This window comes from Homalodisca vitripennis, chromosome 6, assembly GCF_021130785.1.
Source record: "Homalodisca vitripennis isolate AUS2020 chromosome 6, UT_GWSS_2.1, whole genome shotgun sequence".
NCBI classification, from domain to species: Eukaryota; Metazoa; Arthropoda; class Insecta; order Hemiptera; family Cicadellidae; genus Homalodisca; species Homalodisca vitripennis.
The window spans coordinates 34,361,476-34,377,295 of record NC_060212.1 but is presented as its reverse complement, the minus strand read 5'-3'; the positions used below and the strand labels follow the sequence as shown (position 1 = coordinate 34,377,295).

General features: G+C 34.6%; 1 protein-coding gene across 1 annotated transcript; it reads right to left on the bottom strand.

Moving 5' to 3' along the window:
- Positions 1–368: 368 nt before the first annotated feature.
- LOC124364258 (delta(3,5)-Delta(2,4)-dienoyl-CoA isomerase, mitochondrial) lies at positions 369–14,788 on the bottom strand. The gene is made up of 9 exons (XM_046819599.1): positions 14,657–14,788; positions 13,345–13,413; positions 10,498–10,669; positions 9,738–9,826; positions 8,882–9,009; positions 6,665–6,791; positions 5,376–5,529; positions 3,690–3,816; positions 369–915 (listed from the first exon to the last, which is right to left on the bottom strand). The coding sequence occupies exons 2-9, from the start codon at positions 13,388–13,390 to the stop codon at positions 817–819; spliced, it is 942 nt and encodes a 313-aa protein (XP_046675555.1). The 5' UTR covers positions 13,391–13,413; positions 14,657–14,788; the 3' UTR covers positions 369–816.
- Positions 14,789–15,820: the final 1,032 nt, after the last annotated feature.

Sequence of the window (15,820 nt, the reverse complement as noted above, 5' to 3'; positions counted from 1 at the left end):
AAATTTGAATTGTATTATCTGGATAGTAAAGTCTATGTTTAACACAATGATTGCAAAAACAGTTTAAACAAAATTTGTCGTTTCTCTTAAGCTTACTCTATGCTTTAAAACTATAAGTGTAATATATGTTTACAAAGAACAGCTGATTAAAAATTTGAAAAGACGTTAACATATGTTTGCTGCAATGCATTTCTTATGGGTATTTCTGTAACCAGTGGGGCGGAATCCTGAATCGGGAAAGGGATGGGCATAGCTTATAAACCTTCTCCGTGGAAAAATACATATACGTACAAATTTTCATCATGATCGGTCCAATAGTTCACGATTCCATAAAGGACAAACATTCATTTTTATATATATAGATTCTTAATTAAACTGGATTACTGCTCTTTTGTTTATTACAGAACGTATTACTAATTAATTGTATAATAAACAACATTAACATTATCTATGAAAATTTAAATTTTTTACCCATCTAAAATTTCGGAAAGTTATAAAAATCTAATGAAAAGTGACTTAAATTGTCAGGATGATTTTTCAAAAGTCTGCCTTTTGCCATAGACTTGGCAAACACAATAGCCTCTCTGGCATGTATGCGATCAATATCATGTTGAGGATTATTATCATAAATAATTACTTAGTTTCTCTGCGTTATACAGGAATCACAAATCATTTATCAAAACATTATCCCAAAATATCCCATTACTTTCCAGATGTCAGTCTTAGATTTATGTAAGTGTATTCAGTTTGAATACATTAGGAGTTTCATTTCACAGGTTGGAAAGAGACTTGTACGGATCGAGAAAGTTGCTTTGCTCACAGCTTAGAGAATATTGGAGGTGGACTCTTGGTGGCCAAAGCAACGCTGGCATTGATGAAGTCTTCACTCTGCAGCATTATTTGGTTCCAGTCGGCCTATTACAACAATTACAACATTTGTGAATATTTGTATATACGGTGCTGGTAGAATTTTAAACAAAACAATTCCTGCAATGTAAGAAACAGGTAAAAATTTCAGAAACAAATCCATATTTTGTTTAAAGGTGTTAACCCTAGATCTGGCAGTTGAAATTTCCTTAACTAGCAAACTATTTTGGCTGTTTTGCTTAGTTATTTATAAAAATTTGTAAAAAAATTATAAACTGAAAAATGAGTCATGTTTATTTACACATCTATTCTAGATGTAGATTGTAGATTGCTTGGTGAAAAAAATAATAGATTAAGTACTATTTTTCATATTTATTTATAATGCTATGTTTACAAGATATTTTTTTAGTACCTAACCAATATACCCAAAGAAAATCCCTAAAACGATTAATAAATTCTAAATTAAATTACTCTTCCAAATAAACAGTAGTACTGAACCAAAAAATATATGTTAGTATAGTTTATTTTGTGGAATAAAACTTTTTTGCAGTAAAAACTGTAAATTTGACACAACTTTGGTACCAACAACTCATTGTGTGCATGCACTATGACTCACATAACCTGATCAGTGATGGATTATACCAATTCTCATTTTTGTACAAAAAAATAATCTAAGAATTTGTTACTTTACTGATTCCAATGGTTTTACAAAATTTTTATATTTTATTTAACACAAATTCATGCAACGGAAAATAAATAACAATACAGCATAAAATAATACAATTGATAAACAGTGCAACAAGCAAGTATATATATATAAGGTGTAAAATATTCTTGCACGGGCTTGATAATTACTGAACAATTACATGTAAAGCAATAACACTTGGTACATCATTACTGCACCTATAAATCTAATTTTTGAAGTAACTTTCATTTTTTTTTTGTCATGTCAGGAAGATGGCCTGCAAGGAGTAAGAAGGAAATCTTAAATGAGAGCATAGGTCGAGTAACATCAAATTAAAGGTCTATTAGTAGAGTACAATGCCGCAAATCCAACCTCAAAGGGTTCACTGTTTAAAAAATTATGCTGGTTTAAATTTTGAAATATTTTTAATGTAGGTCCTGTTCTAGATGGTTTAATATTCTTGTCTTGGATTATTATTCACAGATAAGTGAAGTGTAAGCCCTTATGCGATGAGTGACAGCAAAGTGCGGAAGTGGATGAGAGCTTTCAAAGATGAACCGGAAAATGTCCCTGATGAACCGCGATCTGGCCGGCCATCAGTGATCACGGAAGATTTGGTCAATGTGATTGATGAAATGATTTGTGAAGACTGATGATTTACCATTTCATCATTAGCAATGGACTTTCCGTCCGTAAGTAAAACGACATTGCACAAAATTGTCTCTGACCATTTAAAATTTTATCAGTCCCAGGCTGCTTACTGAGGAACACAAATGAGAAGAATGGGTTGTGCTCTTGAGTTTTTGGTCCGATATCATGAGAAAGGCAATACACTTTTAGAGTATATTGTCACAGGTGACGAGACATGGGTTTCTCACGTAACCCCAGAAATGAAATACCAGTCAACGGATTGGCGTCACAAGACGTCACTGGTTAAAGTCAAGGCCAAACGAACAATTTCAACACGCAAGGTTATGGCGAGAGGGTTATGGGGAATAGACATGGAATATTGTTAGTTGAGTTTATGGAATGAGGAAGAACAATAATTGCAGCTGCTTATTGCAATACTCTGACTAAACTGACATGCAGTACAAAATAAGTGACATAGGCTATTGACATATGGAGTTGCCTTGTTGAATGACAATGCCAGATCCCACTCTGCCATCCAAACCCAAAATCTCATCAGATCATTTTTTTGGGAACGGATTAACTAATCGCCGTACAGCACAGGACATGGTACCCGAGCTATTTTCAATACCTAAAGGAGTTTCTTGGCGGTAAGCACTTCAACAATGATGAAGAGGTGAAAGAAGCAGTTAAAGATTGGTTGTCCTCACAGGCGATAGACTTCTATGACATTGCCATTCAAAAGCTCATAGAACGTTATGACAATGTTTTAAGTCAAGTAAAACAATCTTTTTTGAAAAAATATCTGTTGTTATTTATTTTTTTATATGAAACTGGACCTTACTTTCCCTGGATGACCTCGTAATCAGTGCACAAATAATTGATATTACAGTTTTGTATTTTACAATAACAGATAGTAATAATAAATCCTGTAATAAAAACAAAATTATCTTCCATATAGTTCTTTAAAAAAATTTAACTATAGATCGGATTTAAAATTTTAAAAATATGCAACTATAAAAGTATTAATTCATTTCTAGTGTCAACTTTCCCGACAGTTGCGTTATTGTTTAAATAGTTTCCTTTCATTTCATTTTACCGAAGGGTATTTACCCCACAAACAAATAAAACTGTTTGTTTTTTCAATAAATTATACAGTGAAGTATTACTGAGAGACAAGATGGTTTCACCGGCCAAGGCATTGCACTTAGGATCTGAGTCAAGCAGGTGCAAAACGTGTCTGTGACCATTGCACCTTTCATCAGAACTTTCAATATTATACTGACCGACTCTCTTCCATATTTTTAGGATGAGATACTCACGATATACTAAAATTCCATAAGGATAATCAAAATTAAACTTAAAAAGGCTCAATAGACGTGATAGTTAACATTTCATTGCAGGAAAAGGTCTTTTTTTGGAACACAAACTATTGCTGGTTTAGAACGTATAAATTTCTCTAAAATGATTCCTTATGAGAAGAACTAGAAGAATAAGAATAATGGCATACCACATGGTCCAAGCCCTCTTGCACTGTATGGTCCCTGGAGTAGACCAGGTTACGTTTGGTTCCTTGTACTGCCACTGGACTCTTCTCTGCTATACTCCCAGCTATTGCTAGGGCCTCTGTCATCATCCTGCAGAGTACAACATCAAATGTATTGGGCGAGGTATATATTATGGTTCCATCGTTTTTCCTGACATACTCTCTCTCCTATTGTTAGGGACTCGTTTGTAGTAGTAATTATGCCCAAAAAGTTCATCATAACATGAGATAAAGGTGTAGAGTTTAGTTGTTCTTTTGTGAGCCATTACAATATTAACAGGGGGTTTCCAGGCTCTTTAATAGCCCTGTAAAAATATCTTCCCTTTTTTAAGGTAATAAACAATTATATGTAATAACTGATTTAGATCTTTTGTTTAACTCAACTTGGAAATCTGAATTGAGTCTGCAGCATATTAAGATTCAAATCCCATCCTCAGTGTGTAGTGAATGCTGAATGGACATTGAATTATGTTGATGTCTAAATCAATTTCATTAAGAAAAATCATTGTCAGCATTTTTATAATTTACAATGAACAATCCTTGGAGCTTACAAGTATGGCCGCCACCTTCAAATATCGGAAATGTGAAACATTTTTGCCGTAATGTATGAGATAAGCTGGTTTAACTTAACCCTGTGCACTCGAAGGCCAAGATATTTAATACATTTGTCCTTGTAAGGTCAGCACCACTGGCCACTAAACATGAGTTATTTTCTAATATCCTCTTTGTTTTATAATGAATAATGAGTGCTAAAACCTTTTTTAAATTAATTTTAGGTAAAGCAGTATATTTTAAATTAGCCTATAATTCTTTTCTAAACACTGACTGTGCAAATTAGACGAATGATGCGAAGTGGGCCTATACACTGAAGTGATAGAAATATAGAAAATTTTACAAGAAGACATTTGCTAACTATTCTTGACTACACATACAGTAAGTGTGTATTTTTAAAAGTTTTATTCCATAAAAACTGTAATGACTGAGAAAAATGTAAAATAGTTCAAGTTACAGTATAACATAACTGTAAATGCCTACTGATGGCGAGAGAAAAGAAGAGACCTGGATTCTGGCCTATCTGAAATTTGCAGGCGCTACTACTAGTATGTTGTCGCGCCCTGTTTCGTAATTCCATTATTGTTTCACTGTTCCATTGCTAGGATAAACAATTCGCAGGGTTGGCTGTGGGGCGAAGCGCCTGAAATTACCGGGCGGCAACACACTAGTACACAGCTGTGCGCCGGCACGGGCCAGGTCTCTTCTTTTCTCTCGCCAACAGTACTTGATAACATTTTATTTCAATATCTTTCTGAACAATATATGTATTAGAGTTAAATTTCCCAAATGTATGTTTATCTTTGTATTAGAAAGATTCATTAAAAACAAATTTTAAACTATTTTTCATTTCTTCTTTGAATATTTTAAACTAGTATGTAAATAACGCGGAGGATAATAAAAAGTAATCCCGATCTGGGGAGGCAAACAACAAATATGGCTGCCGAACTGTCAATGAAAGTAGCACGGCCATCTGCACTGGCCATACGAGTTACGAGGACTAACTACGGCAAAACTAACACGAGCTGTCTGCAACCTTGGTGTGGCCAGTGCTGCTGGACCTTCGAGCGCAACGGGTTAATAAATATTATTACTCACTTGCTCTTATCTTCAAACACCTTGCTGACAAACCCGGTCGCACCAGCCTCGGCCGCAGGGAACTTCCTGGCTGTGAGACAGAGCTCGTTCACTAGACTTGCACTGCCCAGCAGCCGAGGTAATCTCTGCAGCACTCCCACGTCTGCCGTCATACCTACCACAGCACAACAGTGGTCACAGCGATGTTGCACAAACCTTTGTAGAATACGAGTACTGACAACATACTACAGATTCTGTTTATGGTTTGTAAGCCAAAAGCTTAACAAGAACTTTGTAACGCAACTTTTGACAGTTGCTTTTTGACTCAAAGATAGTACGGGAACGCAGGAATGGAACTAATAAGGAACAAAGATTTCCGTGGTTGGTGCCATAAAGGCATTTATGGGAATAAAACAGCCAAAGTAGATTCAGAAGCCTTTTGGTAAAGCCAGAGCTGGACTGTGGAGTAGTCTTTTCCTCCAGTAAAACTCTTGTAAATGTCTGGGAAACAAGATCAGATCTGAGATATAAAGAAAGGCCTTAGGTCTCCAGGCAATCGAAAATGTGTATTTCTTAGTGTGCTAATGGTTGGACTTCACTCCTAAATCAAAGCAAGGTGAATATATGACTAGGATGATGCTAACAAGGTCCTCTTCGGAAACATCCGACGATGGTGGATTCAAACGAGACTTATGAATGTAAACTCTGTGAAGCAAAGCACATACGGGTGAATTTTTCTGTAGTTTGTAAAACCACAAAATAATTCCTAAGAACGTATTCTTGAGCAAAGAACTTTAAGAACAGGAACCCAAAAAATGGTTTTTTTAGAAACCTCAGATTAGAGGCTTAAATACAAGTAAAGGAGGTCCTTTTAAGAATAACTTAATAAATGTGTCCTAACCTCTCCCCTCATTAAAAAATGCAACTTTAAAAAAGTAATTTTACTAATCCCAATATTGAATTGCCAGTTTGCTCACTTTTTGTAACTAATAGTTACCCATCTCACCCAAGGGTGTAGCCCAGAAAGAAGTCAAAGGGGTCCGGACCCCCCCCAAAATTTCAATTCTTGTTAGTAAACAATTATTATTTAAATTATTCAGTATTACTGACATGCACTGCTGAATGATCGTTCTCAAAAAAGAAAAGGGTCAAGAACTTTTAAAGGAAAAAAATGGGGCCTTACTCTCTGTCTTTTGACAAGTTAGCGGATGAAAAGTGGCAAACGCTCAATTACAAAATCAACTATGGCATTCATTTCTGTAGATGAAAATCATTCAAGAGCACTATTATAGAACAACCATACTACTGACCTAGTTCTACCTCCTTGACCTGGAACCAAGCGTCAGAGGTACAGTAGCGGATGTCAGTGGCAGCAATGAGGTTAATACCCCCACCAATACAAGCCCCGTGGACGGCTCCAATCACAGGTTTGTTGCACTGCACAGGTGGAAACAGAGATAAGGTTATGTACAGCAAATTTTAAAATACTGCTACTGCTATTCATTTATTTACTTCCAGCCTTCCAATATCAGTTAAGTGTCAGCTGTGAGGTTTATCACAGCTGATAAGGGGTTAGTATGCAGCTACGAGGTCATCTTTTTGTGTGAATACCTGGTATTATACAGGGTGCTAATTAAGACCTGATACATCTGCTGGATATATTCCAAACGGATCCCTTCAGCATACTTACTTACTACTTACTGCCGTGGCTCCTGGTACCCAAGGTGGTACTTTGCCTCGCCAACACACTGCCTCCAGATCTCTCTATCCATTGCCTCTTCTTCCCTTCTTCCCAGTTTTCTTACGTCTCTTCTGATCTGGTCTCGCCATCTCAACTTGGGCCTTCCAGGTGGTCTTCTGCCCTCCGGATTGTTTACAAGGACGTTCTTGACTAAGGAGTTGTCCTCCTTCCTTAGTAAATGGCCAGCCCATCTCATTCTCCTACTTCTCACCTCGGCCACTATGTCTGGGTCCATATATAGTTGCCTCAACTCCACATTATGCTTTATCCTCCACTCTCCATCTTCAAGGGTTGGCCCATAGATTTTTCTCAATAATTTGTTCTCAAATACTATCAAACGTTTTTCAGTTTTTTTTACTTAACACCCAGTTTTCTGAGCCATATAACAGAACTGGTCTTATAATGGTTTTATATATACGGAGTTTGGTCTTGTGTGATAGTAGTCGAGAGCTTAATAGCTTGTGGCATGCTGATAAACTTCTGTGTGCTGCATATATCCTTTGTTGTATTTCCATGTCTTCTTCATTATTATTATTCGTCAGCATTACTCCCAAATAAGTGAAGTTGTTTACTTTTTCAAATTTGTGCCCTTCTATTTCTATATTATTCTCATTGTTTATTTGGGTTGTTCTCCCACACTCCATTATTTTTGTTTTCTCTTCATTTATGCTTACACCAACTTTTTGTGTATGGTTTAGGAGTTTTGCGACCAGCACTTCCAGCTCTTCTTTACTCTTCGCTATTATTGCAACATCATCCGCAAATGCAAGAACATTTATTTTGGTCCCTATTGTAATTCCAGCTTCTGTTTGTCTTACTTCTTGTAATGCTTCCTCTAAAGCTAAAATCCCTTCAGCATACCTATTAAAATACTTTTATGAAATTTTTTAAGGATAAAAATATTCTCCACCCTTTTGCAAAGGAGAGTAGAGGGGTGAAATTTTAAAAATTCATGTTACCTACTGTGTTTCTTTTGAATTTACCTTTCAAATGATATGTCATAAGATAGGGGTTGCAATTTGAACTTTCAAAGTTTAAGTTATCCTCTTCTACCCCCTTTGAAAAGAGGGGTAACATTTTTGTTACCTTCAAAAAAATCCAAAAAAAGTAATTTAAAAAGTCTAGTGAAGGTTGTACATTTATATCTCAATCCATTTGGAATATATCCAGGCGTACCTGTACTTAATTTACACCCTGTATAGTTATGTCATGGAAATCCCCTTATCAGCTTGCTATTCTCAACATGGAATTAGGAATACACCAGCTTCAACAAAATCCATACTTTGCCACAGCTTCAAGAATGAGGAATATAATAGCTTCCTCAAAACTTCTATTTCGTCATCCCCTTGAACAGAACAGAAATAACAAAAATTTACGTTGTGAGGCATATAAATAAAAACAAACATAATATGTAAAAAGGAAAAAATAAAAGAAAGAGCATTGGTGCACACTAGAGTGATAAATCTCTAAGTATTTATGTAATTCTCATACATAAAATCAGTAAATCTAAACTCTAATTACCACATCTAAGCAACAATCTTCCACTTATAGTTGTACACCTTTTTTGAGTATTCTTTTTGACTCAAATATGGGTGAACTGAACATAATCCAATTCCGGAAGTACAAAGGATGCTACATTAACTCATGATGTTGAAGCAAATTCACTTCTACTGTGATTCCTTAGTGATACAATAAACGTATCTTCCAGTTACCCAACATCTGTGATCGTTAACACTTTCAGTGTAGCAAACATTTCTTCAGTAAGTCACTATAAATAGCAGGATACCTTCTCCAGGGCAGTGAGAGAGTTCTGGTAGCTCTTGATGGTAGCTCCCAATATCTTACACCTGCGAGCTACATCTTCCTGATCTGCCAGTTTGGCTCCCATTTGAGTCATGTCCTGCAGATCTATTCCTGCAACAATCAATGCAAGACTTAGCCTACCAACAGGATTTAGAGCATTAATATCTATGCATTTTTTGTATTTGCAAGTAACTGTTTTGTATTCACTGTAGAATTCTGGAAGTATAAAAAATGTCTTTTCCATTAAAACCTATTTACTTCCACCAAGGATACAAAGCAGAAAATTCTATATTCATCTAAAGTCAATTAATGAAAACAACAAACAAGGATGGTCCCAGAACAGAGCCCTGGGGAACCCCCTATGTCACCCTTTAAAGATCAGACTTCTGGTTGCTTATTTTGACAAATTGGTACCATCAGACAAATAAGAACTAACGAGAGATAATTCAACATCTTCAAGCCCATAATGGTTTAGCTTTCCAATAAGTTCTGAGTGAGGTAAAATGTCAAAAGCTTTGCTACAATCGAACAACAAAAAAGTACTTATTTCTTCTCTGTCCTTAAAGCCAAAGATCCAAAAGTCTCTTTCTCAATAGACATCAACTGAAATTATTCAGTTTTGAAGATGTTGCAGACCTTCAACACTGTATAACAGAGTAATTTTTCTCAGTTCCAAAAATGTCTTCGACCTACTTTGAGCAAAATATAAGAATTGGATAAGGAGATAATTAAAAACAATATAACTTCAAAGCTTATGTCAAACTATATATTTATAATAGTTCTGGTACTGACGGACATTTTTCAATATCACGTCACGCACATAACAGAACCAGACTGACCTGCACAGAACAGTTTTCCAGCCCCGGAGAGCACAACGACACGACAATCCTCATCATGATTCAGCTGAGAGAAACACTCACCAATCTCTCTGGAACAGTTACAATGCTTTGTTATAACTGAACTATTCTTCATTATTGATATATACTTCAAATACACGTATAAATATGTTTTTGTACACTTTGTGTTTGTGATATTCTTATAACACTTGTTAAAGGGTGATACAAAAAGAGCGCCAATACATCAAATCAAGAGATTTATTTTAATAAAAAACTAAAAATAAATACATTGACATGTTTCATATATGAAAAATGATGTCTTGCATGTGGCATCCTGTGCTGCGCTCCCACCCATCAACTCCCTCCATGAAATTCACAATGATTGCACAAGTTTTCACTTCTATTTCCCTGACAACCTGTTGAATTTTCTCCTTTAAGTCACTTCGGGGGTTTATTGGCATACACCAGTCACTTCAGATAACTCCAAAGATGAAAGTCAATGCGTCAAGTCATACAACCAAGTGTACTTGAAAAAGCTGTACTGATTTCCCAGCTTTTTCCCCAACTTTTCTACTTCATAGAGGAATTTTTTAACTGGAGGAAAAATTACGAATCTACATATCTTCAACCACACTGAACTGTCTATATTTTTGTTTCTTTTCTTGTTATTTGGATTTCAATTTAATTATTCTATTCTAATTTCAAAGATTATGAACAAAGACTATTGTTTATTGTCTATTTTGAACTCAACATGTGTACTTACAGCCACATGGTGTTGTTCATTGCGTTGAGGCGGTCTGGCCGGTTGAGCTCCACGTGGTACACAAAAGGCTTAGGAACTGTAACTGCTAGTGTCTTGAAACTGTTGACCCCGGCAGCAGGGCTTGTCTCAGTGGACATGGCGCATCTGGACAGTTCTACTAGGCCCATACCTCCTAGAAAACACCACAAACAGTCTGTGTGATTGATGGATCTTTGCAGGGTTTCTGTTCTTTTGTTCGTTATTTTATTTCAGCACAGGTAAAGCCATTGTACCCCTGTCACCGAGCTGTATGTGAGGGTAAGATCTAACTTTGAAGGTGTATTTTGCTCTAGTACACCTTCCTCTTTGTACAGCATCTGAAATCTGGCGCTCTCACACAGACTTGACTCCTAGAATCTGGAATCATGTTCGTCTGAAGAGATCCAAAAAAGTCGGCAATGAAAAACGTCTAAATGAATTTTTTAAATCGTTTTGGCATCAGAGGCCCCCAGACTATACAACATATACTGTAATATAGGTGAAGATGTATTCTCATTGTCTCATAAAGTGAACAATTTTGTTTAATCTCTTGAGACGAGCATGATTCCATATTCTAAGAGTCAAGTCTGTGACAGTGTCATATTTCAGACGCTGCATTAAGACAAAGGTTCACATTGATTCAACCTTTCTCCTATGTTCCCCACCAAAACAAACGTATTACATAGTTTTGACACATAGAATGTGCACCTGTTGAGACAATGATATCTCTTCACCTAGATTACATTCTATTTAGTAATTTAGGTGTCTCTGATGTTGAAACTATGCAAAGGCTTCATTTTCAGCTTCTTCACCATTGTCATTTTTTTATCTCTTCAGACGAACATGATTCCAGGTTCCAAGAGTTAAATCTGTGACAGCATCAGATTTCAGACGCTGCACTTGAGAAAGGTGAACTGAAGCAAACTCAACAATCATATATAAACTCATTTCATTTTTTAACAACGAACCCACTATAATCACTTATTTACACTCAACTAGTCAATTTACAACAGTAATAATCATTTACTGAAATAATATTTAAATAGCCTACTTTAAATTACAATTTTTAGAAAAACTTCAAATCAAAAATACCAATCAAAAACCCAAAGTGGACAAATCACAATGTGTGCGTTCTACCACTCAGTGGTATGAAGGCAGAAAGGCACACATGTTGTGTTCTCTGTTTTGCGTTTAGCAATAACCACTGTTATTTCTCGACATTTCATTAGAATGCGTTTGTATGCTCACCGCTATGTTTGGTGTTCAGTTGTTTTTAACAGTAATACAAAAAAATATGGTAGAATGAGCTCAAACGTTCGATTACATCAGTTTTGTTTGTAAATGGCGGTCAATCCTGTGTGTTTCACTTCCAAATTTGATATAAATGTGATAAAATATTCTAATTTTATATTTATTAGTTATCTAAGAAGTACACAACCTATGTATAAAAATGTTTTAGAATATAAATTAGTGGATTAAAGATCTGCATGTTAACTGTGTGCATTGCATACTGTTTCTGCTGCTTACAACTCCGCCTCTGTGTGCCAAGTACTGATGTTTTTGCTGATTAAAATGTCACGTGAGTAGAAATAAGTTCATAAAATTTACTATCAAATTCAGTAACGTTCACTATGGAAAATACTGATCCGAAGACTTTGATTACTGAGTTCAAGCAGCTTGTCTTACTCTCCACTAGCTGTTCAATTTGTCAAATCTCGTTCATTCAAAGCCAGGAAGCCAAAACATAATCGTAATCGGAAACCTAAGTTTTTCTTGAATGTGATCAAAATGATATTCCGATAAACTTTTAGAACAGAAATTTCCAGATAGTACTAGAGTAACGACTGAAAAGATGAAGCATCTCCACAACTGAAGAGCAGGTAATGACTAGTGGGAAAGATAAGGACACATATCTATGAAAAAGAAAAGGATCAGAAGGATCTGTTAGTTCATAGTTAAATTTAAGCAAAACATCACTGAAGAGACTGTTAATTTTACATTATAACCATAAGATAAAAGAAGATATCACTGCTGTCAGTGAACAACATGATCTTTTACCATCCCTGTAAACCATAAATGAAGAAATTCATGTAACTTTTTTAATGGAATTAATAATATTCTATGAAATAATATAGTCCTATTATTATTTATCTGTTATTCAATTTACAGAATTTAACAATGTGCAACTTAATAATAATTTTAAATTTGTTACCAGTATGAAAAGACACAAACTAAATTTTAAACTCCTCCAGAAAAGGATTGAATGTATTAGTACTAACCAAAGTGATACAGATCAACTACATTCAACAGAATAAAACACAGATTTATCACTTTAAATAAATTAGTGACCATTTACTTACTAAATTAATTATTTATTAGTACTGTATTACATTATAATTCTTTACTATTGCTTCTATTCTTTATATTTATCTTTAGTACCTATTAAAAATAAATAATAATTGTGTGTGCTTAATTACTTTTCATATACTTTACAAGTAATTAATTGTAAACATTTACTTCAGATTAATTACTTTATTTACCAAAAAAAATTACTAAAATTTTAAGATTTCATTTGCTACTTATTCGATAAAGTCAAAATTATTACAACAAATTTTCTTTCATTCATGGATGACAATAATTAACATACTACAAAATCTGATTAAAAATAAATTATTAAAAATAAATACTTAATAACAATTTGGTACACATGTACACCAAAATTGAATTTAAAATTGTAAATTATTAATAAAAACGTTTAAGAGGTTTGAAATCTAACATGTCATCTTTTTAACTTGTAAACAGATAGGCTACATCATGAAATGTACTTACTCAGACCAGTTATATTTTTAGACATTTGCAGCACCGACTTAAACATCACTGAATGATGAATCAGACAACCTGTAAATGTAAAATATAAATTAAATTAAAATAAGAACTTACTTAAAACATTAACTGGATTAAAATTAACCAAATGTAACTAATGTAATACAGTAATACACACCCTGTAATAGTATTAACAAAGCACTGTGCTATGTGAATGTTGAGTTTAGCCCCAGTTCACCTTCCTCTTAGTGCAACGCCTGATATTTTACACTGTCAAAGACTTGACTCCTGGAAATCGGATGTTCTTCTGAGGGAATTAAAAAAGTCGGTGACAAAGAAGATCAAAACGAACTCTTTGCATCGTTTGACATCAGAGACACCTAGACTCCAAAATATAGAGTAATCTACACGAAGAAATATTCTCTTCATCTATCAGCTGCACAATTGAGTGCACTACGATGTTAATAAAGTTTTTAACACATGACATAGTTATGGTGAAAAGGGGACGATTCAATGTGAATGTTGAGTTCTCCTTCCTCTTAGTGCAGCACCTGAAATCTGACGCCGTCACAGACTTGCCACATGTGAAAATGTACCTGATACAGCCAAAAATGCAATAAACCTAATGCATTGTGGCTAAAGCAGGTGGTCTAGAAACCCTCACTAAATTTAAATGTGAAAATAGATTTTGAACAAATCAATACTGTTGCATCCTTTACACCTTCACTTGGGCTCTATACACAATTGTACACGCATTAGGAAGTCTATTAGTCACCTTTTAAATAGTGAACAGGGATTTTGTAGCCTAGCAAACACTTCTTTCATGTCATTTCTAAAACTTTGTGCATCACACTTTTTCTGGTCTTATTGAATAATTTTAAATGAAAAAATGTAATTTGAATTTTTATATAACAATATAAAAGAGTGTTTATTTCAAACAATGTTTCAAATTTCATTCTCTACTAAAATACACACTTAACCTCAACCAATCTATCTTCATTAATAAACTAACAAGTTATCAAGGTTATGAAGATGATTTTTGGATGAACTAGTCTATGATAGCATTACAGCAAAATAATCGATTAAAACGTTCAATAATACTATGTAATTACATTTTCTAACAGTAACCAATATTTTAATTTGAATCCCCAGTTTAACAAGCTAACCTCAATTTATTCATAAATTCGTTACCTAGAAATCTAAAATCATTTCGTCAAAAATCAAAAACAAATCACAAATCGTGAAATGAACAAATCAATAATACTAAATACAAATACAAACGTTACATGTTTCGATTTCGAACACCCAAACTACCTACCAACAGTGTTATAGTTATCACTGAGCACTGAGTCAGTAATGATAAAAAGTAATGTTTATTCACTTTTCAGTCTATTTTGTGTCTATGAAGTATCACTGAAGTTCAAACAATTAACCTAAGTCCAAAGCACTCTGCTCTAGAGATGGGCGTTATTTAACATAACAGGATAAATAACAGTGTTGCCCGCGCGGCAACAGTTATCCCCGCAACGAGTTATCAGAAACTCCCTGTTATAACAGGATGACAACGAACAATGAATTCATTCGTTTCGTTGCCGGCAACGGTAAGCCTGTGCTGGTAACAGTCAATAGCGGCAGACTGGAAACTCTTCACCTGTTATTTGAGCAAACGGTGTTATGAACAAACAACAGAGTTGTAGGATGACAATTATTTCATGCCGGGAATCTATCTACGGCTTGACAATGACAACAGCAGCTTGATCTGTTATTACAACACCACCCGTAACGAAAATATAGTAAAGTAAAATAATCAAAATACTGGAGACGCGACATTGCGGCTTGGGGGAGGGGATGTGTGCCTGTTCGGACATGAAAACCTGACCTGATTATTCACTTTGTTTATTCTATTATGATCCCATTCCCACACCCGCAGTACAATTGTTTTAATTTGTTCAAGAGCAACATACAGTGTAATCTCTGCCTTATTAAACTATATGTGGTTTTAAATTTTTATTTAAAATAACTATATTTCTTAATGTTTTCTTTAAAATAATTCTTGACAAATAATTGTAGAGTGATTAAGTTATGTGAAATAACACGTTTAATTTTGTGTTTACTGTTTTTATTATTTATAAATATCTACATTGTAATTAATTTATATTAAAAATGAGTGGTAACAAAGAAGCAAAAAACCAGTTACTTGTGGACATACTATACTGTGGTTGACGCTGACATAAAAACTGCTAAGTGCGATTTATGTGGGCAAGTATTAAATTATAAGTCAACTATAACTAATCTTAGACACCACATTGAAAAGCGCCATCCTACTGTAAATTTACCAAAAAAGGATAAAACTTCAACTAACTTGCCAAGCCCTACGACAGCTTTAATTTCTACTAAAAACTCTACAATAGGCTCTTACATCAATTTTACGTAATGAACCCGAACAACCAAGTTCAGAAGCGCTAACCAATTCAAATCCACT